This window comes from Bufo bufo, chromosome 8 (assembly GCF_905171765.1).
Source record: "Bufo bufo chromosome 8, aBufBuf1.1, whole genome shotgun sequence".
NCBI lineage: Eukaryota > Metazoa > Chordata > Amphibia > Anura > Bufonidae > Bufo > Bufo bufo.
In genome coordinates this window covers 227344229-227371983 of record NC_053396.1, presented here as the reverse complement: position 1 = coordinate 227371983, position 27755 = coordinate 227344229, and the positions used below count along the sequence as shown (strand labels likewise).

The following is a 27755-nucleotide window of genomic DNA, read 5'->3' as shown; positions in this document are numbered from 1 at the left end:
TAAAGTCATAGTTTTATTAAAGACACGGAGGCGAGTATTGCTTTCTCCTTCTTTACTGAACCACCAATAGCAGCAAAGAGAAAAAATTTACATACAAGGAACCATAGCAACCAAGGTCCCTCCCCACTGGCCCCTATAATAGGCCGCTCTTCCTCTGTAACTTCCTCTTTCTTTGAAAACTGATGCTGACATCCCGAACATCCCAACGATAACTCCGAACTTTAAACTGGAACGGAAAGTCCAACGCCCATGTAGCGCAATCAACTAGCCAACCTGGCTAAACTGTAGAAGACCTCAACCGAAAACACGGCATCTGATAATGGAAATAGCTTCATCCTGGAAAATAAAACGGACCATAGGCCTAGGTGAAACAAACATGTCAGGACAGAATGTCCGGAAGCCATCTACGCAACTGACTCAACAGGTGTCAAGTGACAGAAGACAATCAAAATGGCTAAATAACATGCGAACAATGGCAATGCAATAAACAATAGGACAATAAACACCTAAAACAAAATAACTTAAATGGTTAATAATACATAGAGGCAATGATACATGACCCCTGTGACAAAAAACCTGCGAGAAAAACCCCAAGGGAGGGAATAGGGTGGGCAATACTCGCCTCCGTGTCTTTAATAAAACTATGACTTTACGTCATGAAATAGGAAAATCATTTAGTTTTACAGCAAGACACGGAGGCTTCGTATTGCAAGTTCAAAGCCCGTCTATAATAGAAGAAAACAAATTAGGTGGAGGACGGAAATAGAACTCCCTGAACGTGGTAACATTGGACCAATCAGCCAGACGCATAACATCCTCCAATCTGGCCCCCGAAACCGCCAAGGCGGTGGCAGAGGCTCCACGCGCAGAATGGGCCGTGAAGACAGCAGTGTCAACACCCGCTAATGACATGACCCATTTAAGCCAGCGTGCTAACGTAGGGCTAGAGACCGGTCCAAAAGGATGACGAATAGAAATGAACAACTGAGAGCTGGCCGGAGACCGATGCGCCAGAGTCCTGGACTCATATTCCTTCAGGCACGCCATGGGACATAAGCCCAGAGAAGCAGGAAAACTGGGATAGGAAGCGAAACGGATGCTAGTCTTGGTGCGACGCGAGATGTTAAAGGTAACCCCCTCCGGGGTAAAGGAACGTGCATCATGATCAAGCGCCCTCACATCCGAAACCCTCTTGCATGATATAAGGCAAAATAACGTCAACAATTTAGCTGACAATTGCCTAAGTGTGAGGTCAGAATTCCCGGGCCAAGAGGCCAAGAAGGTAAGGACCAGGGAGACGTCCCAGGTAGTAGAAAAACGAGGTCGCGGGGGACGAGACAAACGAGCCCCCCTTAAGAGACGGGACACCGAAGGATGTTGGCCAGCCGCGACGCCCTCGAAGCCCGCGTGGGTAGAAGAAATAGCGGACCTGAAAACGTTAATGGTCCGATAAGCCTTCCCCGCCTCAAATAGCGAGGTTAGAAATTCTAGTAGGTGTGCTACAGGTGCCGAAACGGGATCCAAGTCCCGCTCCACGCACCAGTTAGCCCAAGTTCTCCAGGCTGCCCGGTACGACTTCCTGGTGCCGGGAGCCCATGCACTGTCCAATAGCTGTCGAGCTGCTGCCGAAACTCCCTCGAACGATCCAGGTGTCCGGAGATCCGGCATGCCAGCAGCCGCAGGGATCCGTCTAGTAGAAGAGGGTGTTGTAGACCCAGAGGGTTGCGGAGGAGATCCGACCGGGTCGGGAGAAGAACAGGAATCTCCACTAGAATCCTCAGCAACGAGGGGAACCATACCTGAGTCCCCCAGAAAGGGATCACCAGAACCAGGTCTGCCCGCTGATGAATCACTTGCAAGAGTGTCCTCGGAATCATCGAGAATGGAGGAAACGCGTACAGGCGGGATACCGACCAATCTTGCAGGAACGCATCCACTGCTAACGCCTCCGGATCCGGACGCCAGCTGTAAAACCGGGTGAGCTGTCTGTTCAGACGAGATGCGAACAGATCGATAGACATCGGACCCCACAATTCCGCAATTGCTGAGAAGATCCGAGGATCCAACTGCCAATCGCTGCCATCCGACAGGTAGCGCGAATTCCAATCCGCCTGAACGTTGTTCAGCCCCGGTAAGTACTCCGCCTGCACCATGATGTCCCTGGACAGGCAAAATGACCAAAAGTCTTTGGCCAAGCGAGCCAAAGTTGCCGAGCGGGTACCCCCCAAACGGTTGACATACTGAACTGCCGATATATTGTCCATCCGTAACTTGATGCACGCGCAGGCGATCCCGTTGGAGAAACTCTTCACCGCAAAAGATCCCGCAAGGAGTTCCAACGCATTGATGTGCAGAAGGGACTCCTCCGCTGACCAGGGGCCCCCTGTGGACACGCCATTGCAATGGGCACCCCAACCCTGGAGGCTCGCATCGGATTCTATTGTCAATTCCGGCAAGAGCCCGAAGATCGCTCTGCCGTTCCACGCCTCCAGGTTGGCAATCCACCAACTCAACTCCTCTCGGGCCTCCGAGTCCAGCACCACCGCGTCCGCAAAGGATGCACCAGTCCGAAGATGGGCGATCTTCAGTCGCTGGAGCGCACGGTAATGTAACGGGGCTGGAAACACCGCCTGAATGGACGATGCCAAGAGTCCGATGATGCGGGCCAGATGGCGCAATGAGAAATGGGGTATGAGGAGTGCATGTCTCAATTCTTTGCGGATTGCCCGCAACTTTGCCGTCGGCAGGCTGAGGGACTCCGAGAGAGAATCCACCGTGAATCCTAAGAATTCCATCCTCTGAGCCGGGATGAGGCAAGACTTCTCTATGTTGAGGAGGAATCCGAGATTCGAAAGCAAATCCGATGTCCACTGGAGATGTTCCAGTAATCCCGCCCTGGACTCGTGCATCAGAAGGATGTCGTCCAGGTAAATGATGAGGCGGACGCCCCGAGTCCTCAACCATGACACGACTGGACGCAGCAACTTGGTGAAGCACCAAGGAGCTGAGGACAGTCCGAATGGCAGACAGGTGAACCTCCATACCTCGCCATTCCACCTGAACTGGAGCAAATCCCTGGAGCGAGTGGCCACTGGGACCGTCAGGTAAGCATCCTTCAGGTCCAGCTTCACCATCCAGTCCCCAGGAACTAGTAAGTCCCGCAGAAGGTGGATCCCTTCCATCTTGAAATGCCGGTAGCGAACTACCGCATTCAGCGCGCGAAGATTGATGACTGGCCTCATCTGCCCGCCCTTCTTCTGAACGAGAAATATATTGCTGATCACAGTCCCCCGCGCAGGGGACGCTCGTTCTATTGCCCGCTTTTGTCTGAGGGAGCACAGCTCCGCGTCCACCAGAGCGCAATCTGGGTGTGACAGGGGGACCGGCGGGGGGGAGGGAATAAGGTAGGGAGACCCCGTGAGCTCTATGTGAAATCCCCTGACCGTTGACAGCACCCACGGGTCTGAGGTGATGAGACTCCAAGCATGAAAAAAGAGTCGGAGTCTGCCCCCTACACAAGGTACCATAGAATCCCCAAGCTGGGGAAGACTTACCCAAGGGTCTGCGATGGTTGGGGTTGCCCCGGAAGGAGCGAGAACGCCACTGATTTCCTCTGGAGGCGAAGAAGGGAGACGGATTACGTTGTTCTTGGAAAGATGGACGTTGTCCACCGGCACCTCTACTCGATCCTCGGGCCTGGAAACTAGCACGGCCGGACAGGCGGCCCCTACCACTGCCGGCCCGATGAGAGACCCGTCCCTGAAATACTCTGCGCATCGAACTTTGGGCCTTGTCAAGCGCAGTAAAGGTGCCCACAAAACGGCTCATGTCCTTAATGAAGGACTCGCCGAAAAGGAGGCCCTGGGCTTCCTTTCCCGCCTCAGTGAGTGCCAAATTAGCTAGCTTAGGGTCTATTTTAAATAAAATAGACTTGCGCCTCTCAATCACCACTGCTGTATTGGCGTTACCGGTAAGGCATATGGCCCTCTGGGTCCAGCCCCGTAATTCCTCGGGGTCTATCAGGGATCCCTCATTCCTGGCTGACTCAGCCATCTCCAAGATCTTGGTCAGTGGACCAAGGACATCTAAGATCTTGTCCTGGCAGCTGCGGAGCGCTGAATCCAGTCCTTTTTTGGAGTTCCAGCCAGTTTTGGCCAGAAATTGAGCCATCTTGGGATCCACAATTGGGGTCTCGCAGACCTTATTGGGCACCAATGGCCTGGGACACTCAGCTCTGAGTTTGTTGCGTGATTCGCGGGAAAGCGAGTGACGCACCCAATGTTCCAAATAAGCCCCCACATAAGGGGAGGGGAGCCATTCCGCTGAACGCGGGTGATGTAAAGATTCAGGGTCGAACATAGGTTCACCTAAATCATCAAGTACCGCCACAGAGTGGGTAGCGTTAACAGGGGACACCACATCCTTGGCAGAGGAGGTCGCCGCAGCGGCAGCTGAGGGGCCCTGAACTGGGGGGGTGACCTCCTCCTCTGCCTCATAATCCATATCCGCAAATGCCTCCTCGTCTGAAACTCTGTCGGAGTCAGACAATTCCGGTGATTGCGCTCTCGCACATTTCCATGTCCGCGCCCGTTCTGCCTGGCGGGAAGAGGCCCTTTTCCGTGATCTAAGCACGGTCTCTGGGGTGGCAAGATGCGCACCAGTCACAAGCTCCTCTGTAATAGGAGGGTCATTGGAGGTAGGCTGCGGTGTGGCAATGGGGTCCTGCAAAGGTACAGTGGGAGGTGGGACGGACAGGGCCTGAGTAATGGTTTGTGAAAGTATGGATGACATGGAGCCCATGGCTGCCATGATCGCATCCGATACCGAGCGCTGCAGGGCCAGGGCCTGAGCCTCCACCTGAGTGGAGATGGATCCCTCAGGGGGGGAGGGGGGCCTACTGGCAGCATGAGGGGAAGTAGGTACCGACATATCAGCAATCTGGCCTAGCTAAGGTGCAAAACCGTATAAATAAGCAACTCACTGAGCAGGGCAAAGATCTATGGGAGAAGCGCTGGACGCTAGCTGGCAGAGGGAGCAGGAGCCGCCGACCGTGCTGTGTGCAGGAAGCGAATGACCGGAAGGGACAGGAGACGCTGAAGCTCCGCCCCCCCAGAAGCCCGCGAATCGCGGCCGCCAACCGCAAGATGGCCGCCGAGATCTCGCGGCCCCACTGATCAGGAAGTGCCAGAGACGGCGCGGCAGCCAGCAGGGGCGGAGGACCCGCCCACCGAACACCGGGAACCGCACTAACCAACAGGTAGGACCATCTGGGTCCAAAATAAGTGGGTTGTGGTAGCGAACTCTCCCTGGATAAGAGGGAAGGGAAATGAAAGGGGGGAGACGCGGGGAAGCGGCAATGAAAGCAATCAAGCGCAGTGATAAGCGCAGGGAACCTAAACTATCAGTCCCAGAAATCGGTAGAACGCATAAAGGAAAGGGAGCGCTGCAAGCAAGCAGGGTTAGTCACCCTGGGAAAACAGCGCAATATACATCAAACATCAATGACACATGCCTAGAAGAAGATGTACTTAACTTGGTGGCAGCAGCAAAGAAAGAGGAAGTTACAGAGGAAGAGCGGCCTATTATAGCGGCCAGTGGGGAGGGACCTTGGTTGCTATGGTTCCTTGTATGTAAATTTTTTCTCTTTGCTGCTATTGGTGGTTCAGTAAAGAAGGAGAAAGCAATACGAAGCCTCCGTGTCTTGCTGTAAAACTCAGGATAAGTACAGGATAAGTAATGTATGTACACAGTGACTGCACCAGCAGAATAGTGAGTGCAGCTCTGGATATAATACAGGATGTAACTCAGGATCAGTACAGGATAAGTAATGTATGCACACAGTGACTGCACCAGCAGAACAGTGAGTGCAGCTCTGGAGTATAATACAGGATGTAACTCAGGATCAGTACAGGATAAGTAATGTATGTACACAGTGACTGCACCAGCAGAATAGTGAGTGCAGCTCTGGAGTATAATACAGGATGTAACTCAGGATCAGTACAGGATAAGTAATGTATGTACACAGTGACTCCACCAGCAGAATAGTGAGTGCAGCTCTGGAGTATAATACAGGATGTAACTCAGGATCAATACAGGATGTAACTCAGGATCAGTACACTATTCTGCATCAGCAGAATAGTGAGTGCAGCTCTGGAGTATAATACAGGATGTAACTCAGGATCAGTACAGGATAAGTAATGTATGTATACAGTGATTCCACCAGCAGAATAGTGAGTGCAGCTCTGGAGTATAATACAGGATGTAACTCAGGATCAGTACAGGATAAGTAATGTATGTACACAGTGACTGCACCAGCAGAATAGTGAGTGCAGCTCTGGAGTATAATACAGGATGTAACTCATGATCAGTACAGGATAAGTAATGTATGCACACAGTGACTGCACCAGCAGAATAGTGAGTGCAGCTCTGGAGTATAATACAGGATGTAACTCGGGATCAGTACAGGATAAGTAATGTCTGTACACAGTCACTGCACCAGCAGAATAGTGAGTGCAGCTCTGGAGTATAATACAGAATGTAACTCGGGATCAGTACAGGATAAGTAATGTGTGTACACAGTGACTGCACCAGCAGAATAGTGAGTGCAGCTCTGGAGTATAATACAGGATGTAACTCAGGATCAGTACAGGATAAGTAATGTATGTACACAGTGACTGCACCAGCAGAATAGTGAGTGCAGCTCTGGAGTATAATACAGGATGTAACTCATGATCAGTACAGGATAAGTAATGTCTGTACACAGTGACTGCACCAGCAGAATAGTGAGTGCAGCTCTGGAGTATAATACAGGATGTAACTCGGGATCAGTACAGGATAAGTAATATCTGTACACAGTGACTGCACCAGCAGAATAGTGAGTGCAGCTCTGGAGTATAATACAGAATGTAACTCGGGATCAGTACAGGATAAGTAATGTGTGTACACAGTGACTGCACCAGCAGAATAGTGAGTGCAGCTCTGGAGTATAATACAGGATGTAACTCATGATCAGTACAGGATAAGTAATGTATGCACACAGTGACTGCACCAGCAGAATAGTGAGTGCAGCTCTGGAGTATAATACAGGATGTAACTCGGGATCAGTACAGGATAAGTAATGTCTGTACACAGTCACTGCACCAGCAGAATAGTGAGTGCAGCTCTGGAGTATAATACAGAATGTAACTCGGGATCAGTACAGGATAAGTAATGTGTGTACACAGTGACTGCACCAGCAGAATAGTGAGTGCAGCTCTGGAGTATAATACAGGATGTAACTCAGGATCAGTACAGGATAAGTAATGTATGTACACAGTGACTGCACCAGCAGAATAGTGAGTGCAGCTCTGGAGTATAATACAGGATGTAACTCATGATCAGTACAGGATAAGTAATGTCTGTACACAGTGACTGCACCAGCAGAATAGTGAGTGCAGCTCTGGAGTATAATACAGGATGTAACTCGGGATCAGTACAGGATAAGTAATATCTGTACACAGTGACTGCACCAGCAGAATAGTGAGTGCAGCTCTGGAGTATAATACAGAATGTAACTCGGGATCAGTACAGGATAAGTAATGTGTGTACACAGTGACTGCACCAGCAGAATAGTGAGTGCAGCTCTGGAGTATAATACAGGATGTAACTCATGATCAGTACAGGATAAGTAATGTCTGTACACAGTGACTGCACCAGCAGAATAGTGAGTGCAGCTCTGGAGTATAATACAGAATGTAACTCGGGATCAGTACAGGATAAGTAATGTATGTACACAGTGACGGCACCAGCAGAATAGTGAGTGCAGCTCTGGAGTATAATACAGGATGTAACTCAGGATCAGTACAGGATAAGTAATGTATGTACACAGTGACTGCACCAGCAGAATAGTGAGTGCAGCTCTGCAGTATAATACAGGATGTAACTCAGGATCAGTACAGGATAAGTAATGTCTGTACACAGTGACTGCACCAGCAGAATAGTGAGTGCAGCTCTGGAGAATAATACAGGATGTAACTCAGAATCAGTACAGGATAAATAATGTATGTACACAGTGACTGCACCAGCAGAATAGTGAGTGCAGCTCTGCAGTATAATACAGGATGTAACTCAGGATCAGTACAGGATAAGTAATGTGTGTACACAGTGACTGCACCAGCAGAATAGTGAGTGCAGCTCTGGAGTATAATACAGGATGTAACTCGGGATCAGTACAGGATAAGTAATGTATGTACACAGTGACTGCACCAGCAGAATAGTGAGTGCAGCTCTGCAGCATAATACAGGATGTAACTCAGGATCAGTACAGGATAAGTAATGTCTGTACACAGTGACTGCACCAGCAGAATAGTGAGTGCAGCTCTGGCGTATAATACAGGATGTACTTCGGGATCAGTACAGGATAAGTAATGTATGTACACAGTGACTGCACCAGCAGAATAGTGAGTGCAGCTCTGGAGTACAATACAGGATGTAACTCGGGATCAGTACAGGATAAGTAATGTCTGTACACAGTGAATGCACCAGCAGAATAGTGAGTGCAGCTCTGGAGTATAATACAGGATATGTGAGGTTTGTACACTGTGACTCAGTATTGTTTGTAGATTATTATAATTACACCTGAACTGTAAATGGGAATCAGAGCTGAATAAGCAGTTCGCTTCCACAATTGCAGAGATTGTTCTTACTGATGTTATCGGCTGCAGTTAATCAGTAATTTGCACTAAACATAAATTCTTCCTCAGAAGTCGTCGTCTCATATTTTCTGCAGTTTGTCTTCCATGATGACTTCTTGGAGTCTCAGTCCGGCTTCTGCCCTCATATTTTTCTTGGTGTCGGTGGTGGTTGGAGAACGTAAGAGTCTTTATTGCTATAATTTGGATTTGTAGCCCGTTAATATACAGTGGTGTGGGGATGGTCGGAGTGACTGTATGGGGGGGGGGTGACTGTATGGGGAGATGACTGTATGGGGGGTGACTGTATGGGGGGGGGGGACTGTATGGGGGTGACTGTTTGGGGGGTGACTGTATGGGGGGGTGACTGTATGGGGGTGACTGTATGGGGGGGGGTGACTGTATGGGGGGGGTGACTGTATGGGGGGTGACTGTATGGGGGTGACTGTTTGGGGGTGACTGTATGGGGGTGACTGTATGGGGGGGTGACTGTATGGGGGGGTGACTGTATGGGGGGGTTACTGTATGGGGGGGTGACTGTATGGGGGTGACTGTATGGGGGGGGGGGACTGTATGGGGGTGACTGTTTGGGGGTGACTGTATGGGGGTGACTGTATGGGGGGGTGACTGTATGGGGGGGTGACTGTATGGGGATGTAACTGTATGGGGATGTAACTGTATGGGGGGGTGACTGTATGGGGGTGACTGTATGGGGGGGTGACTGTATGGGGATGTAACTGTATGGGGGGGGTGACTGTATGGGGGGATGACTGTATGGGGGGGTGACTGTATGGGGATGTAACTGTATGGGGGGGTGACTGTATGGGGGGATGACTGTATGGGGGGGTGACTGTATGGGGGGGGTTACTGTATGGGGGGGTTACTGTATGGGGATGTAACTGTATGGGGATGTAACTGTATGGGGGGGTGACTGTATGGGGGGGGGTGACTGTATGGGGATGTAACTGTATGGGGGGGTGACTGTATGGGGGGGGTGACTGTATGGGGGGGTTACTGTATGGGGGGGGTGACTGTATGGGGGGGTTACTGTATGGGGATGTAACTGTATGGGGGGGTGACTGTATGGGGATGTAACTGTATGGGGGGGTGACTGTATGGGGGGGTGACTGTATGGGGGGGTTACTGTATGGGGATGTAACTGTATGGGGGGGTGACTGTATGGGGGGATGACTGTATGGGGGGGTGACTGTATGGGGGGGTGACTGTATGGGGGGGTGACTGTATGGGGATGTAACTGTATGGGGGGGTGACTGTATGGGGGGATGACTGTATGGGGGGGGGTGACTGTATGGGGGGGTGACTGTATGGGGGGGTTACTGTATGGGGGGGTGACTGTATGGGGGGGGGCCCACTGCTGATGGATGTTCCCATAAACCTCCATCTGTAGAGACAGGCATAGGTGGCCTCCAGAAATACGAGCTGTCGACCGCTCTCTTCGCCCTGGTCATGTGGCAGACGCTGGACCTTCGATCAGGCAATGATTCACGCCCTGGTTATCAGGGTTTTCTGTGCACGAAGCCTCAGCAATGTGAAATGGAAAGATTTATAACTTTTTAATAGGCATTGTGCATCATTTTCTTATTGTTTTCAAGATCTTTGCTTACTGTCGGTGAATTGAAGAATTCTTGATTACACCCAGGAGTCTGAGAGCTGAGATTTTGTTACATTTGTATCCAATGTAGACAATTCTGGGTGAGCCGACTCCAGACTCGCCCTGAATATAAAGAGTTTTCCACAGTCAGTAAAAGGGTTAAAATAAACAGAAATTCCCTTGATCCCGGCGGATGGTGTTTGTTAAGAAATCTTGTTTCCTTACATTTCTATCCCAGATCCACAGTTTCAGCTTTACCTGCTCTGACACATTGTAACAAAACGTTTGTCTGTGAGAAGTATTAAATCTGTAAGGGCTCATGAACACTACTGTGGTTTCTGTCCAAATCCGCTTCGCATTTTTTCTGCGGATCAGAGGCGGAGCCATTCATTTCTGTACTATCCTCATCCGTAAGTCCGTTCCGCGGCCTTGCAAAAAAGATAGCACCCGTCCTATTCTTCTCCACTTTGCGGACAAGTATAGGACATTTCTAGAGGAGTGTGAACAAAAAAAAAAGGGCAGCATTCGTTCGGCCCGGATCTGTGTTTTGCGGATCCATGATTTGCAGACCGCAAAACGTTTGCGGTCATTTGCATGAGCTCTAAGGGTTCTCAGTCCCTGGATGTCAGCAAGCCTGGTCCCACTAAGTGACAGTAAGCAGAGATCTTAATGCAGCTTCTGGAAGTGAGTCGTCTAATGGAGAAATTCAGGTTTCGATACATTTTGGAAATAGTCGGCTCTCCGGTTTACATTTTATGCGGTGCTGGGGTCTACGGAAGGGCGGCGCTCACTTAATCTCGCAATAATGTATCAATTTATTGTAAACATGCTGAAAAAGGCTCTTGTTTGAGCCGAAACGCGTCACAGTTTGATCCTGATCTGACAATAATGGATACAGTATTGCGAGATTACGTGAGCGCCGGACTCTTTACCACCTGGATCAGGTTCCCCCATGAGGCGTGTAACACGTCTGTGTGCATTCTTGTCCCTCTTTTTTAAAGCAACCTTTTATTCTTTGACCATGAACCCGAGCGCTATCAGAAGCCTCCGACGTTCCTGGACTTATCAGGAAGTGGCCGGAATGGCGCACTATGGAGGAGGCGACGCCTGCCGATCCCTGACACTGACGACGTCTCTTCTCCCATTGCAGCCAGCTGTGAGGGCGTGGAGGATTTTGGCCGCTGCGCTGGAGACAAAGGCGACTTCTGCCCCAGAGACATTGACTGTAGCTGTAAAAGCGGCCGGCCGTTCTGCAGGTGACGCTCACAAATACATCCGTAATATTACTGTGCGCTGGGAATGTATGGAGCATGCTCACCAGCTGATCCCGCTCCGTGCCTGGCGGGCGATCGGAGGTGACTACAATCCTGGTCATTTAACCCCTCAGATGCCATGGTCAACAGAGAAAGGGGGCTTAATAGAGAGCCAGTTAAACATCCCATATACTGAGCTAATATACTACTGCAGCCTATGGTATCCGCAATCACATGTTCAAGTCCTCTAAGGGGATTAAAGTAAAAAAACAACTTTTTTTTAAATAAATTTTATAAATATAAAAAAAACTAAAATATTAAAAATTCTAATCCATTTTACAATTTAATGAAAAATAAAATAATCTAAAAATAAGCAATTTGCCATTTTTAGTCACATTCTAAAATAAATAAATAAACTGAATTAAAAACGATCAAAAAGTTGTACGCACCCAAAAATTGTACCCAAAAAATTACAAGCCTTACTCAAGATGGAGGTCAGACTACGGTGAGGCTAAGAAGATTGTTTTTCAAAGGTTTTCTTATTTTAAAGAAAAAAAAACGAATCGCCGTAATCGCACTGACCCACCGAAAGAGGGCGCCGTGCCGTTTTTTTCCTCACATAAATGCTGTAGAAAAAAAATTATTTTTTATTTAACCCCACAAAGAATTTTTTTTCCCATTTCTCAATACAAGACATGGTCAATGAATTGGCACCTTTAAAAAAATAAAACTTGTCCCAGAGAAGATAAGCTCTTGTGCGGCTGTGAATGAAAACATTTTAAAAAACACAATAAAGATATCAATTAAGAAAATAAATAAAATTAAAAAATTGGCCTGGTCCTTAAGGGTTAAATGGGCAGCCCACTCTGAGCACCCCCCATCCGCTTCCCCACATGATCTGATCACAGCAGGTTGAATGAATTTTCTTCCCCAGTGGCGAACCCCAGCGATCACTGGTAGAGTGACCAGTTACTGGTTTTCTCCCCATGGATGAGGCGGGGTCTTTCAGGGGGTGACACGAGCAGGGGTCCCACTTCCAGTAAAGATGTCCTAAACATATATAAATATATAACTTATTTTATTCATTAAATAAGAAAAGAGGCCACATTGTCTTTAAACCTTCTTTCTCATTGTTTTCCAGTAATGCAGGCAGCAGTATAAAGAATGGAGGGTTTTTATTCTGGATGTCTCTGGTTTTATATTCCTGTGCACCTGCTGTTATCTCCCTGTGTATCATGTGAATGGCAGATAAGATACATTGTGTTTACATGTAAACATACACACAGCACTTCACCATGGCAACCAGAACCTCCATTCTTTACACTGCAGCCTGCATCCTGAGAACTGCCAAAATATGTGCAATAGATATATGATATAAAAAAACGAATTTCTCTCATTTTAGCCATAAAACAAACAATAACAGCTGTGAATTTCAGATGCCATCACACAGCGTCCCCGAGCTTTCTAATTTACTTTAAGGCGACTTTCAGATTAGCGTTTTCAATTTCAATTAACGTCATAGGAAGAAAACGCTTTTGGTTTTTCCGCATTCATTGTCAATGGGGACAAAACTGAACGAAACGGAGTGCTCCAAAATGCATTCTGTTTGGTTGCGTCCCCATCGCGGACGGAATAATCCCGCAAGCAGCGGTTTTCTATCCACGATGTGATGCGGATCCGTCCTGACACACAACGTAAGTCAACGGGGACGGATCCGTTTTCTCTGACACAATAGAAAACGGATCCGTCATGGCTATAGAAGACATAATACAACCAGATCCGTACATGTCGTCGGATGCACGCGGTTGTATTATTGTAACGGAACTAAACCCTGCCAGATCCGGCAAAAAGCGCTAATGTGAAAGTAGCCCAAGTTTCAAGATCTCTGCTTGCTGACCATTTATATTGGACTGTCATGTGTAGTAAAGGGCTCATAACCTGCCATGTCGCCCTCCAGCTGCCCGTTCTACAAAGGCCCAAATGGAAATTACTGGTACTTGGGTGAAAAGTGCGACCATCTGTGGAGCACCCTGGACATGATTGTCATCGCCGTGTTCCCTGCCGTGGCGCTGGCCTTTGTTGTCGCCGTCACAGCGCAGCTCATCCACTTCTGCAAGACAAAACCAAAGAGCAAGAAGGTGAAAGAGCCAAAGTAAGTGAGAGGAATCCCCAAATATCGTCACTGATCACATGTCATTATATCAGTGATGTCATCAGCTGGGGGCGGGGCTGTGACTACCTCTCAGACAGGATATACAGGCAGGTTGTCAGCAGTAATAGATGTTCCTGTAGTATAAGGTGTGTGGATCTCATGTCTGATCACATGTCATTATATCAGTGATGTCATCAGCAGGGGGCGGGGCTGTGACTACCTCTCAGACAGGATATACAGGCAGGTTGTCAGCAGTAATAGATGTTCCTGTAGTATAAGGTGTGTGATCTCATGTCTGATCACATGTCATTATATCAGTGATGTCATCAGCAGGGGGCGGGGCTGTGACTACCTCTCAGACAGGATATACAGGCAGGTTGTCAGCAGTAATAGATGTTCCTGTAGTATAAGGTGTGTGATCTCATGTCTGATCTCATGTCATTATATCAGTGATGTCATCAGCAGGGGGCGGGGCTGTGACTACCTCTCAGACAGGATATACAGGCAGGTTGTCAGCAGTAATAGATGTTCCTGTAGTATAAGGTGTGTGATCTCATGTCTGATCACATGTCATTATATCAGTGATGTCATCAGCAGGGGGCGGGGCTGTGACTACCTCTCAGACAGGATATACAGGCAGGTTGTCAGCAGTAATAGATGTTCCTGTAGTATAAGGTGTGTGATCTCATGTCTGATCACATGTCATTATATCAGTGATGTCATCAGCAGGGGGCGGGACTGTGACAACCTCTCATACAGGATATACAGGCAGGTTGTCAGCAGTAATAGATGTTCCTGTAGTATAAGGGGTGTGATCTCATGTCTGATCACATGTCATTATATCAGTGATGTCATCAGCAGGGGGCGGGGCTGTGACTACCTCTCAGACAGGATATACAGGCAGGTTGTCAGCAGTAATAGATGTTCCTGTAGTATAAGGTGTGTGATCTCATGTCTGATCACATGTCATTATATCAGTGATGTCATCAGCAGGAGGCGGGGCTGTGACAACCTCTCAGACAGGATATACAGGCAGGTTGTCAGCAGTAATAGATGTTCCTGTAGTATAAGGTGTGTGATCTCATGTCTGATCACATGTCATTATATCAGTGATGTCATCAGCAGGGGGCGGGGCTGTGACAACCTCTCAGACAGGATATACAGGCAGGTTGTCAGCAGTAATAGATGTTCCTGTAGTATAAGGTGTGTGATCTCATGTCTGATCACATGTCATTATATCAGTGATGTCATCAGCAGGGGGCGGGGCTGTGACTACCTCTCAGACAGGATATACAGGCAGGTTGTCAGCAGTAATAGATGTTCCTGTAGTATAAGGTGTGTGATCTCATGTCTGATCACATGTCAGTATATCAGTGATGTCATCAGCAGGGGGCGGGGCTGTGACAACCTCTCAGACAGGATACACAGGCAGGTTGTCAGCAGTAATAGATGTTCCTGTAGTATAAGGTATGTGATCTCATGTCTGATCACATGTCAGTATATCAGTGATGTCATCAGCAGGGGGCGGGGCTGTGACTACCTCTCAGACAGGATATACAGGCAGGTTGTCAGCAGTAATAGATGTTCCTGTAGTATAAGGTGTGTGATCTCATGTCTGATCACATGTCATTATATCAGTGATGTCATCAGCAGGGGGCGGGGCTGTGACAACCTCTCAGACAGGATATACAGGCAGGTTGTCAGCAGTAATAGATGTTCCTGTAGTATAAGGTGTGTGATCTCATGTCTGATCACATGTCATTATATCAGTGATGTCATCAGCAGGGGCGGGGCTGTGACTACCTCTCAGACAGGATATACAGGCAGGTTGTCAGCAGTAATAGATGTTCCTGTAGTATAAGGTGTGTGATCTCATGTCTGATCACATGTCATTATATCAGTGATGTCATCAGCAGGGGGCGGGGCTGTGACAACCTCTCAGACAGGATATACAGGCAGGTTGTCAGCAGTAATAGATGTTCCTGTAGTATAAGGTGTGTGATCTCATGTCTGATCACATGTCATTATATCAGTGATGTCATCAGCAGGGGGCGGGGCTGTGACAACCTCTCAGACAGGATATACAGGCAGGTTGTCAGCAGTAATAGATGCTCCTGTAGTATAAGGTGTGTGATCTCATGTCTGATCACATGTCATTATATCAGTGATGTCATCAGCAGGGGGCGGGGCTGTGACTACCTCTCAGACAGGATACACAGGCAGGTTGTCAGCAGTAATAGATGTTCCTGTAGTATAAGAGGTGGATCTCATGTCTGATCACATGTCATTATATCAGTGATGTCATCAGCAGGGGGCGGGGCTGTGACTACCTCTCAGACAGGATATACAGGCAGGTTGTCAGCAGTAATAGATGTTCCTGTAGTATAAGGTGTGGATCTCATGTCTGATCACATGTCATTATATAAGTGATGTCATCAGCAGGGGGCGGGGCTGTTACTACCTCTCAGACAGGATATACAGGCAGGTTGTCAGCAGTAATAGATGTTCCTGTAGTATAAGGTGTGTGATCTCATGTCTGATCACATGTCATTATATCAGTGATGTCATCAGCAGGGGGCGGGGCTGTGACTACCTCAGACAGGATGTACAGGCAGGTTGTCAGCAGTAATAGATGTTCCTGTAGTATAAGGTGTGTGATCTCATGTCTGATCACATGTCATTATATCAGTGATGTCATCAGCAGGGGGCGGGGCTGTGACTACCTCTCAGACAGGATATACAGGCAGGTTGTCAGCAGTAATAGATGTTCCTGTAGTATAAGGTGTGTGATCTCATGTCTGATCACATGTCATTATATCAGTGATGTCATCAGCAGGGGGCGGGGCTGTGACTACTTCTCAGACAGGATATACAGGCAGGTTGTCAGCAGTAATAGATGTTCCTGTAGTATAAGGTGTGTGATCTCATGTCTGATCACATGTCATTATATCAGTGATGTCATCAGCAGGGGGCGGGGCTGTGACTACCTCTCAGACAGGATATACAGGCAGGTTGTCAGCAGTAATAGATGTTCCTGTAGTATAAGGTGTGTGATCTCATGTCTGATCACATGTCATTATATCAGTGATGTCATCAGCAGGGGGCGGGGCTGTGACTACTTCTCAGACAGGATATACAGGCAGGTTGTCAGCAGTAATAGATGTTCCTGTAGTATAAGGTGTGTGATCTCATGTCTGATCACATGTCATTATATCAGTGATGTCATCAGCAGGGGGCGGGGCTGTGACTACCCCTCAGACAGGATATACAGGCAGGTTGTCAGCAGTAATAGACGTTCCTGTAGTATAAGGTGTGTGATCTCATGTCTGATCACATGTCAGTATATCAGTGATGTCATCAGCAGGGGGCGGGGCTGTGACAACCTCTCAGACAGGATATACAGGCAGGTTGTCAGCAGTAATAGATGTTCCTGTAGTATAAGGTGTGTGGATCTCATGTCTGATCACATGTCATTATATCAGTGATGTCATCAGCAGGGGGCAGGGCTGTGACTACCTCTCAGACAGGATATACAGGCAGGTTGTCAGCAGTAATAGATGTTCCTGTAGTATAAGGTGTGTGATCTCATGTCTGATCACATGTCATTATATCAGTGATGTCATCAGCAGGGGGCGGGGCTGTGACTACCTCTCAGACAGGATATACAGGCAGGTTGTCAGCAGTAATAGATGTTCCTGTAGTATAAGGTGTGTGATCTCATGTCTGATCACATGTCATTATATCAGTGATGTCATCAGCAGGGGGCGGGGCTGTGACTACCTCTCAGACAGGATATACAGGCAGGTTGTCAGCAGTAATAGATGTTCCTGTAGTATAAGGTGTGAGGATCTCATGTCTGATCACATGTCAGTATATCAGTGATGTCATCAGCAGGGGGCGGGGCTGTGACTACCTCTCAGACATGATATACAGGCAGGTTGTCAGCAGTAATAGATGTTCCTGTAGTATAAGGTGTGTGATCTCATGTCTGATCACATGTCAGTATATCAGTGATGTCATCAGCAGGGGGCGGGGCTGTGACAACCTCTCAGACATGATATACAGGCAGGTTGTCAGCAGTAATAGATGTTCCTGTAGTATAAGGTGTGTGATCTCATGTCTGATCACATGTCATTATATCAGTGATGTCATCAGCAGGGGGCGGGGCTGTGACAACCTCTCAGACAGGATATACAGGCAGGATGTCAGCAGTAATAGATGTTCCTGTAGTATAAGGGGTGTGATCTCATGTCTGATCACATGTCAGTATATCAGTGATGTCATCAGCAGGGGGGGGCTGTGACTACCTCTCAGACAGGATATACAGGCAGGTTGTCAGCAGTAATAGATGTTCCTGTAGTATAAGGTGTGTGATCTCATGTCTGATCACATGTCATTATATCAGTGATGTCATCAGCAGGGGGCGGGGCTGTGACTACCTCTCAGACAGGATATACAGGCAGGTTGTCAGCAGTAATAGATGTTCCTGTAGTATAAGGTGTGTGATCTCATGTCTGATCACATGTCATTATATCAGTGATGTCATCAGCAGGGGGCGGGGCTGTGACTACCCCTCAGACAGGATATACAGGCAGGTTGTCAGCAGTAATAGATGTTCCTGTAGTATAAGGTGTGTGATCTCATGTCTGATCACATGTCATTATATCAGTGATGTCATCAGCAGGGGGCGGGGCTGTGACAACCTCTCAGACAGAATATACAGGCAGGTTGTCAGCAGTAATAGATGTTCCTGTAGTATAAGGTGTGTGGATCTCATGTCTGATCACATGTCATTATATCAGTGATGTCATCAGCTGGGGGCGGGGCTGTGACTACCTCTCAGACAGGATATACAGGCAGGTTGTCAGCAGTAATAGATGTTCCTGTAGTATAAGGTGTGTGATCTCATGTCTGATCACATGTCATTATATCAGTGATGTCATCAGCAGGGGGCGGGGCTGTGACTACCTCTCAGACAGGATATACAGGCAGGTTGTCAGCAGTAATAGATGTTCCTGTAGTATAAGAGGTGGATCTCATGTCTGATCACATGTCATTATATCAGTGATGTCATCAGCAGGGGGCGGGGCTGTGACTACCTCTCAGACAGGATATACAGGCAGGTTGTCAGCAGTAATAGATGTTCCTGTAGTATAAGGTGTGTGATCTCATGTCTGATAACATGTCATTATATCAGTGATGTCATCAGCAGGGGGCAGGGCTGTGACAACCTCTCAGACATGATATACAGGCAGGTTGTCAGCAGTAATAGATGTTCCTGTAGTATAAGGTGTGTGATCTCATGTCTGATCACATGTCATTATATCAGTGATGTCATCAGCAGGGGGCGGGGCTGTGACAACCTCTCAGACATGATATACAGGCAGGTTGTCAGCAGTAATAGATGTTCCTGTAGTATAAGGTGTGTGATCTCATGTCTGATCACATGTCATTATATCAGTGATGTCATCAGCAGGGGGCGGGGCTGTGACAACCTCTCAGACAGGATATACAGGCAGGTTGTCAGCAGTAATAGATGTTCCTGTAGTATAAGGTGTGTGATCTCATGTCTGATCACATATCATTATATCAGTCATGTCATCAGCAGGGGGCGGGGCTGTGACAACCTCTCAGACAGGATATACAGGCAGGTTGTCAGCAGTAATAGATGTTCCTGTAGTATAAGGTGTGTGATCTCATGTCTGATCACATGTCATTATATCAGTGATGTCATCAGCAGGGGGCGGGGCTGTGACTACCCCTCAGACAGGATATACAGGCAGGTTGTCAGCAGTAATAGATGTTCCTGTAGTATAAGGTGAGTGATCTCATGTCTGATCACATGTCATTATATCAGTGATGTCATCAGCAGGGGGCGGGGCTGTGACTACCTCTCAGACAGGATATACAGGCAGGTTGTCAGCAGTAATAGATGTTCCTGTAGTATAAGGTGTGTGATCTCATGTCTGATCACAATGTCATTATATCAGTGATGTCATCAGCAGGGGGCGGGGCTGTGACAACCTCTCAGACAGGATATACAGGCAGGTTGTCAGCAGTAATAGATGTTCCTGTAGTATAAGGTGAGTGGATCTCATGTCTGATCACATGTCATTATATCAGTGATGTCATCAGCAGGGGGCGGAGCTGTGACTACCTTTCAGACAGGATATACAGGCAGGTTGTCAGCAGTAATAGATGTTCCTGTAGTATAAGGTGTGTGATCTCATGTCTGATCACATGTCATTATATCAGTGATGTCATCAGCAGGGGGCGGGGCTGTGACTACCTCTCAGACAGGATATACAGGCAGGTTGTCAGCAGTAATAGATGTTCCTGTAGTATCAGGTGTGGATCTCATGTCTGATCACATGTCATTATATCAGTGATGTCATCAGCAGGGGGCGGGGCTGTGACTACCTCTCAGACAGGATATACAGGCAGGTTGTCAGCAGTAATAGATGTTCCTGTAGTATAAGGTGTGTGATCTCATGTCTGATCACATGTCATTATATCAATGATGTCATCAGCAGGGGGCGGGGCTGTGACTACCTCTCAGACAGGATATACAGGCAGGTTGTCAGCAGTAATAGATGTTCCTGTAGTATAAGGTGTGTGATCTCATGTCTGATCACATGTCAGTATATCAGTGATGTCATCAGCAGGGGGCGGGGCTGTGACAACCTCTCAGACAGGATATACAGGCAGGTTGTCAGCAGTAATAGATGTTACTGTAGTATAAGGTGTGTGATCTCATGTCTGATCACATGTCAGTATATCAGTGATGTCATCAGCAGGGGGCGGGGCTGTGACTACCTCTCAGACAGGATATACAGGCAGGTTGTCAGCAGTAATAGATGTTCCTGTAGTATAAGGTGTGGATCTCATGTCTGATCACATGTCATTATATCAGTGATGTCATCAGCAGGGGGCGGGGCTGTGACTACCTCTCAGACTGGATATACAGGCAGGTTGTCAGCAGTAATAGATGTTCCTGTAGTATAAGGTGTGTGATCTCATGTCTGATCACATGTCATTATATCAGTGATGTCATCAGCAGGGGGCGGGGCTGTGACTACCTCTCAGACAGGATATACAGGCAGGTTGTCAGCAGTAATAGATGTTACTGTAGTATAAGGTGTGTGATCTCATGTCTGATCACATGTCATTATATCAGTGATGTCATCAGCAGGGGGCGGAGCTGTGACTACCTTTCAGACAGGATATACAGGCAGGTTGTCAGCAGTAATAGATGCTCCTGTAGTATAAGGTGTGTGATCTCATGTCTGATCACATGTCATTATATCAGTGATGTCATCAGCAGGGGGCGGGGCTGTGACTACCTCTCAGACAGGATACACAGGCAGGTTGTCAGCAGTAATAGATGTTCCTGTAGTATAAGAGGTGGATCTCATGTCTGATCACATGTCATTATATCAGTGATGTCATCAGCAGGGGGCGGGGCTGTGACTACCTCTCAGACAGGATATACAGGCAGGTTGTCAGCAGTAATAGATGTTCCTGTAGTATAAGGTGTGGATCTCATGTCTGATCACATGTCATTATATAAGTGATGTCATCAGCAGGGGGCGGGGCTGTTACTACCTCTCAGACAGGATATACAGGCAGGTTGTCAGCAGTAATAGATGTTCCTGTAGTATAAGGTGTGTGATCTCATGTCTGATCACATGTCATTATATCAGTGATGTCATCAGCAGGGGGCGGGGCTGTGACTACCTCAGACAGGATGTACAGGCAGGTTGTCAGCAGTAATAGATGTTCCTGTAGTATAAGGTGTGTGATCTCATGTCTGATCACATGTCATTATATCAGTGATGTCATCAGCAGGGGGCGGGGCTGTGACTACCTCTCAGACAGGATATACAGGCAGGTTGTCAGCAGTAATAGATGTTCCTGTAGTATAAGGTGTGTGATCTCATGTCTGATCACATGTCATTATATCAGTGATGTCATCAGCAGGGGGCGGGGCTGTGACTACTTCTCAGACAGGATATACAGGCAGGTTGTCAGCAGTAATAGATGTTCCTGTAGTATAAGGTGTGTGATCTCATGTCTGATCACATGTCATTATATCAGTGATGTCATCAGCAGGGGGCGGGGCTGTGACTACCTCTCAGACAGGATATACAGGCAGGTTGTCAGCAGTAATAGATGTTCCTGTAGTATAAGGTGTGTGATCTCATGTCTGATCACATGTCATTATATCAGTGATGTCATCAGCAGGGGGCGGGGCTGTGACTACTTCTCAGACAGGATATACAGGCAGGTTGTCAGCAGTAATAGATGTTCCTGTAGTATAAGGTGTGTGATCTCATGTCTGATCACATGTCATTATATCAGTGATGTCATCAGCAGGGGGCGGGGCTGTGACTACCCCTCAGACAGGATATACAGGCAGGTTGTCAGCAGTAATAGACGTTCCTGTAGTATAAGGTGTGTGATCTCATGTCTGATCACATGTCAGTATATCAGTGATGTCATCAGCAGGGGGCGGGGCTGTGACAACCTCTCAGACAGGATATACAGGCAGGTTGTCAGCAGTAATAGATGTTCCTGTAGTATAAGGTGTGTGGATCTCATGTCTGATCACATGTCATTATATCAGTGATGTCATCAGCAGGGGGCAGGGCTGTGACTACCTCTCAGACAGGATATACAGGCAGGTTGTCAGCAGTAATAGATGTTCCTGTAGTATAAGGTGTGTGATCTCATGTCTGATCACATGTCATTATATCAGTGATGTCATCAGCAGGGGGCGGGGCTGTGACTACCTCTCAGACAGGATATACAGGCAGGTTGTCAGCAGTAATAGATGTTCCTGTAGTATAAGGTGTGTGATCTCATGTCTGATCACATGTCATTATATCAGTGATGTCATCAGCAGGGGGCGGGGCTGTGACTACCTCTCAGACAGGATATACAGGCAGGTTGTCAGCAGTAATAGATGTTCCTGTAGTATAAGGTGTGAGGATCTCATGTCTGATCACATGTCAGTATATCAGTGATGTCATCAGCAGGGGGCGGGGCTGTGACTACCTCTCAGACATGATATACAGGCAGGTTGTCAGCAGTAATAGATGTTCCTGTAGTATAAGGTGTGTGATCTCATGTCTGATCACATGTCAGTATATCAGTGATGTCATCAGCAGGGGGCGGGGCTGTGACAACCTCTCAGACATGATATACAGGCAGGTTGTCAGCAGTAATAGATGTTCCTGTAGTATAAGGTGTGTGATCTCATGTCTGATCACATGTCATTATATCAGTGATGTCATCAGCAGGGGGCGGGGCTGTGACAACCTCTCAGACAGGATATACAGGCAGGATGTCAGCAGTAATAGATGTTCCTGTAGTATAAGGGGTGTGATCTCATGTCTGATCACATGTCAGTATATCAGTGATGTCATCAGCAGGGGGGGGCTGTGACTACCTCTCAGACAGGATATACAGGCAGGTTGTCAGCAGTAATAGATGTTCCTGTAGTATAAGGTGTGTGATCTCATGTCTGATCACATGTCATTATATCAGTGATGTCATCAGCAGGGGGCGGGGCTGTGACTACCTCTCAGACAGGATATACAGGCAGGTTGTCAGCAGTAATAGATGTTCCTGTAGTATAAGGTGTGTGATCTCATGTCTGATCACATGTCATTATATCAGTGATGTCATCAGCAGGGGGCGGGGCTGTGACTACCCCTCAGACAGGATATACAGGCAGGTTGTCAGCAGTAATAGATGTTCCTGTAGTATAAGGTGTGTGATCTCATGTCTGATCACATGTCATTATATCAGTGATGTCATCAGCAGGGGGCGGGGCTGTGACAACCTCTCAGACAGAATATACAGGCAGGTTGTCAGCAGTAATAGATGTTCCTGTAGTATAAGGTGTGTGGATCTCATGTCTGATCACATGTCATTATATCAGTGATGTCATCAGCTGGGGGCGGGGCTGTGACTACCTCTCAGACAGGATATACAGGCAGGTTGTCAGCAGTAATAGATGTTCCTGTAGTATAAGGTGTGTGATCTCATGTCTGATCACATGTCATTATATCAGTGATGTCATCAGCAGGGGGCGGGGCTGTGACTACCTCTCAGACAGGATATACAGGCAGGTTGTCAGCAGTAATAGATGTTCCTGTAGTATAAGAGGTGGATCTCATGTCTGATCACATGTCATTATATCAGTGATGTCATCAGCAGGGGGCGGGGCTGTGACTACCTCTCAGACAGGATATACAGGCAGGTTGTCAGCAGTAATAGATGTTCCTGTAGTATAAGGTGTGTGATCTCATGTCTGATAACATGTCATTATATCAGTGATGTCATCAGCAGGGGGCAGGGCTGTGACAACCTCTCAGACATGATATACAGGCAGGTTGTCAGCAGTAATAGATGTTCCTGTAGTATAAGGTGTGTGATCTCATGTCTGATCACATGTCATTATATCAGTGATGTCATCAGCAGGGGGCGGGGCTGTGACAACCTCTCAGACATGATATACAGGCAGGTTGTCAGCAGTAATAGATGTTCCTGTAGTATAAGGTGTGTGATCTCATGTCTGATCACATGTCATTATATCAGTGATGTCATCAGCAGGGGGCGGGGCTGTGACAACCTCTCAGACAGGATATACAGGCAGGTTGTCAGCAGTAATAGATGTTCCTGTAGTATAAGGTGTGTGATCTCATGTCTGATCACATATCATTATATCAGTCATGTCATCAGCAGGGGGCGGGGCTGTGACAACCTCTCAGACAGGATATACAGGCAGGTTGTCAGCAGTAATAGATGTTCCTGTAGTATAAGGTGTGTGATCTCATGTCTGATCACATGTCATTATATCAGTGATGTCATCAGCAGGGGGCGGGGCTGTGACTACCCCTCAGACAGGATATACAGGCAGGTTGTCAGCAGTAATAGATGTTCCTGTAGTATAAGGTGAGTGATCTCATGTCTGATCACATGTCATTATATCAGTGATGTCATCAGCAGGGGGCGGGGCTGTGACTACCTCTCAGACAGGATATACAGGCAGGTTGTCAGCAGTAATAGATGTTCCTGTAGTATAAGGTGTGTGATCTCATGTCTGATCACAATGTCATTATATCAGTGATGTCATCAGCAGGGGGCGGGGCTGTGACAACCTCTCAGACAGGATATACAGGCAGGTTGTCAGCAGTAATAGATGTTCCTGTAGTATAAGGTGAGTGGATCTCATGTCTGATCACATGTCATTATATCAGTGATGTCATCAGCAGGGGGCGGAGCTGTGACTACCTTTCAGACAGGATATACAGGCAGGTTGTCAGCAGTAATAGATGTTCCTGTAGTATAAGGTGTGTGATCTCATGTCTGATCACATGTCATTATATCAGTGATGTCATCAGCAGGGGGCGGGGCTGTGACTACCTCTCAGACAGGATATACAGGCAGGTTGTCAGCAGTAATAGATGTTCCTGTAGTATCAGGTGTGGATCTCATGTCTGATCACATGTCATTATATCAGTGATGTCATCAGCAGGGGGCGGGGCTGTGACTACCTCTCAGACAGGATATACAGGCAGGTTGTCAGCAGTAATAGATGTTCCTGTAGTATAAGGTGTGTGATCTCATGTCTGATCACATGTCATTATATCAATGATGTCATCAGCAGGGGGCGGGGCTGTGACTACCTCTCAGACAGGATATACAGGCAGGTTGTCAGCAGTAATAGATGTTCCTGTAGTATAAGGTGTGTGATCTCATGTCTGATCACATGTCAGTATATCAGTGATGTCATCAGCAGGGGGCGGGGCTGTGACAACCTCTCAGACAGGATATACAGGCAGGTTGTCAGCAGTAATAGATGTTACTGTAGTATAAGGTGTGTGATCTCATGTCTGATCACATGTCAGTATATCAGTGATGTCATCAGCAGGGGGCGGGGCTGTGACTACCTCTCAGACAGGATATACAGGCAGGTTGTCAGCAGTAATAGATGTTCCTGTAGTATAAGGTGTGGATCTCATGTCTGATCACATGTCATTATATCAGTGATGTCATCAGCAGGGGGCGGGGCTGTGACTACCTCTCAGACAGGATATACAGGCAGGTTGTCAGCAGTAATAGATGTTCCTGTAGTATAAGGTATGTGATCTTATGTCTGATCACAATGTCATTATATCAGTGATGTCATCAGCAGGGGGCGGGGCTGTGACAACCTCTCAGACAGGATATACAGGCAGGTTGTCAGCAGTAATAGATGTTCCTGTAGTATAAGGTGTGTAATCTCATGTCTGATCACATGTCATTATATCAGTGATGTCATCAGCAGGGGGCGGGGCTGTGACTACCTCTCAGACTGGATATACAGGCAGGTTGTCAGCAGTAATAGATGTTCCTGTAGTATAAGGTGTGTGATCTCATGTCTGATCACATGTCATTATATCAGTGATGTCATCAGCAGGGGGCGGGGCTGTGACTACCTCTCAGACTGGATATACAGGCAGGTTGTCAGCAGTAATAGATGTTCCTGTAGTGTAAGGTGTGTGGATCTCATGTCTGATCACATGTCATTATATCAGTGATGTCATCAGCAGGGGGCGGGGCTGTGACTACCTCTCAGACAGGATATACAGGCAGGTTGTCAGCAGTAATAGATGTTCCTGTAGTATAAGGTATGTGATCTTATGTCTGATCACAATGTCATTATATCAGTGATGTCATCAGCAGGGGGCGGGGCTGTGACAACCTCTCAGACAGGATATACAGGCAGGTTGTCAGCAGTAATAGATGTTCCTGTAGTATAAGGGGTGTGATCTCATGTCTGATCACATGTCATTATATCAGTGATGTCATCAGCAGGGGGCGGGGCTGTGACTACCTCTCATACAGGATATACAGGCAGGTTGTCAGCAGTAATAGATGTTCCTGTAGTATAAGGTGTGTGATCTCATGTCTGATCACATGTCATTATATCAGTGATGTCATCAGCAGGGGGCGGGGCTGTGACTACCTTTCAGACAGGATATACAGGCAGGTTGTCAGCAGTAATAGATGTTCCTGTAGTATAAGGTGTGTGGATCTCATGTCTGATCACATGTCATTATATCAGTGATGTCATCAGCAGGGGGCGGAGCTGTGACAACCTCTCAGACAGGATATACAGGCAGGTTGTCAGCAGTAATAGATGTTCCTGTAGTATAAGGTGTGTGATCTCATGTCTGATCACATGTCATTATATCAGTGATGTCATCAGCAGGGGGCGGGGCTGTGACTACCTCTCAGACAGGATATACAGGCAGGTTGTCAGCAGTAATAGATGTTCCTGTAGTATAAGGTGTGTGGATCTCATGTCTGATCACATGTCATTATATCAGTGATGTCATCAGCAGGGGGCGGGGCTGTGACTACCTCTCAGACAGGATATACAGGCAGGTTGTCAGCAGTAATAGATGTTCCTGTAGTATAAGGTGTGTGATCTTATGTCTGATCACAATGTCATTATATCAGTGATGTCATCAGCAGGGGGCGGGGCTGTGACAACCTCTCAGACAGGATATACAGGCAGGTTGTCAGCAGTAATAGATGTTCCTGTAGTATAAGGTGTGTGATCTCATGTCTGATCACATGTCATTATATCAGTGATGTCATCAGCAGGGGGCGGGGCTGTGACTACCTCTCAGACAGGATATACAGGCAGGTTGTCAGCAGTAATAGATGTTCCTGTAGTATAAGGGGTGTGATCTCATGTCTGATCACATGTCATTATATCAGTGATGTCATCAGCAGGGGGCGGGGCTGTGACTACCTCTCATACAGGATATACAGGCAGGTTGTCAGCAGTAATAGATGTTCCTGTAGTATAAGGTGTGTGATCTCATGTCTGATCACATGTCATTATATCAGTGATGTCATCAGCAGGGGGCGGAGCTGTGACTACCTTTCAGACAGGATATACAGGCAGGTTGTCAGCAGTAATAGATGTTCCTGTAGTATAAGGTGTGTGATCTCATGTCTGATCACATGTCATTATATCAGTGATGTCATCAGCAGGGGGCGGGGCT

At 47.5% G+C, this 27755-nt stretch overlaps 1 protein-coding gene across 1 annotated transcript in view; it reads left to right on the top strand.

Annotated features, from left to right (window-relative positions):
* The first annotated feature begins 4905 nt into the window (after positions 1-4905).
* The window catches only part of LOC120978215, a 28920-nt gene continuing 6070 nt past the window's right edge, over positions 4906-27755 (top strand). Inside the window, exons 1-4 of the mRNA XM_040406439.1 lie at positions 4906-4915; positions 8742-8850; positions 11283-11537; positions 13492-13686. Coding sequence (XP_040262373.1) covers positions 4906-4915; positions 8742-8850; positions 11283-11537; positions 13492-13686 — 569 coding nt within the window. The remainder of the gene's footprint in view (positions 4916-8741; positions 8851-11282; positions 11538-13491; positions 13687-27755) is intronic.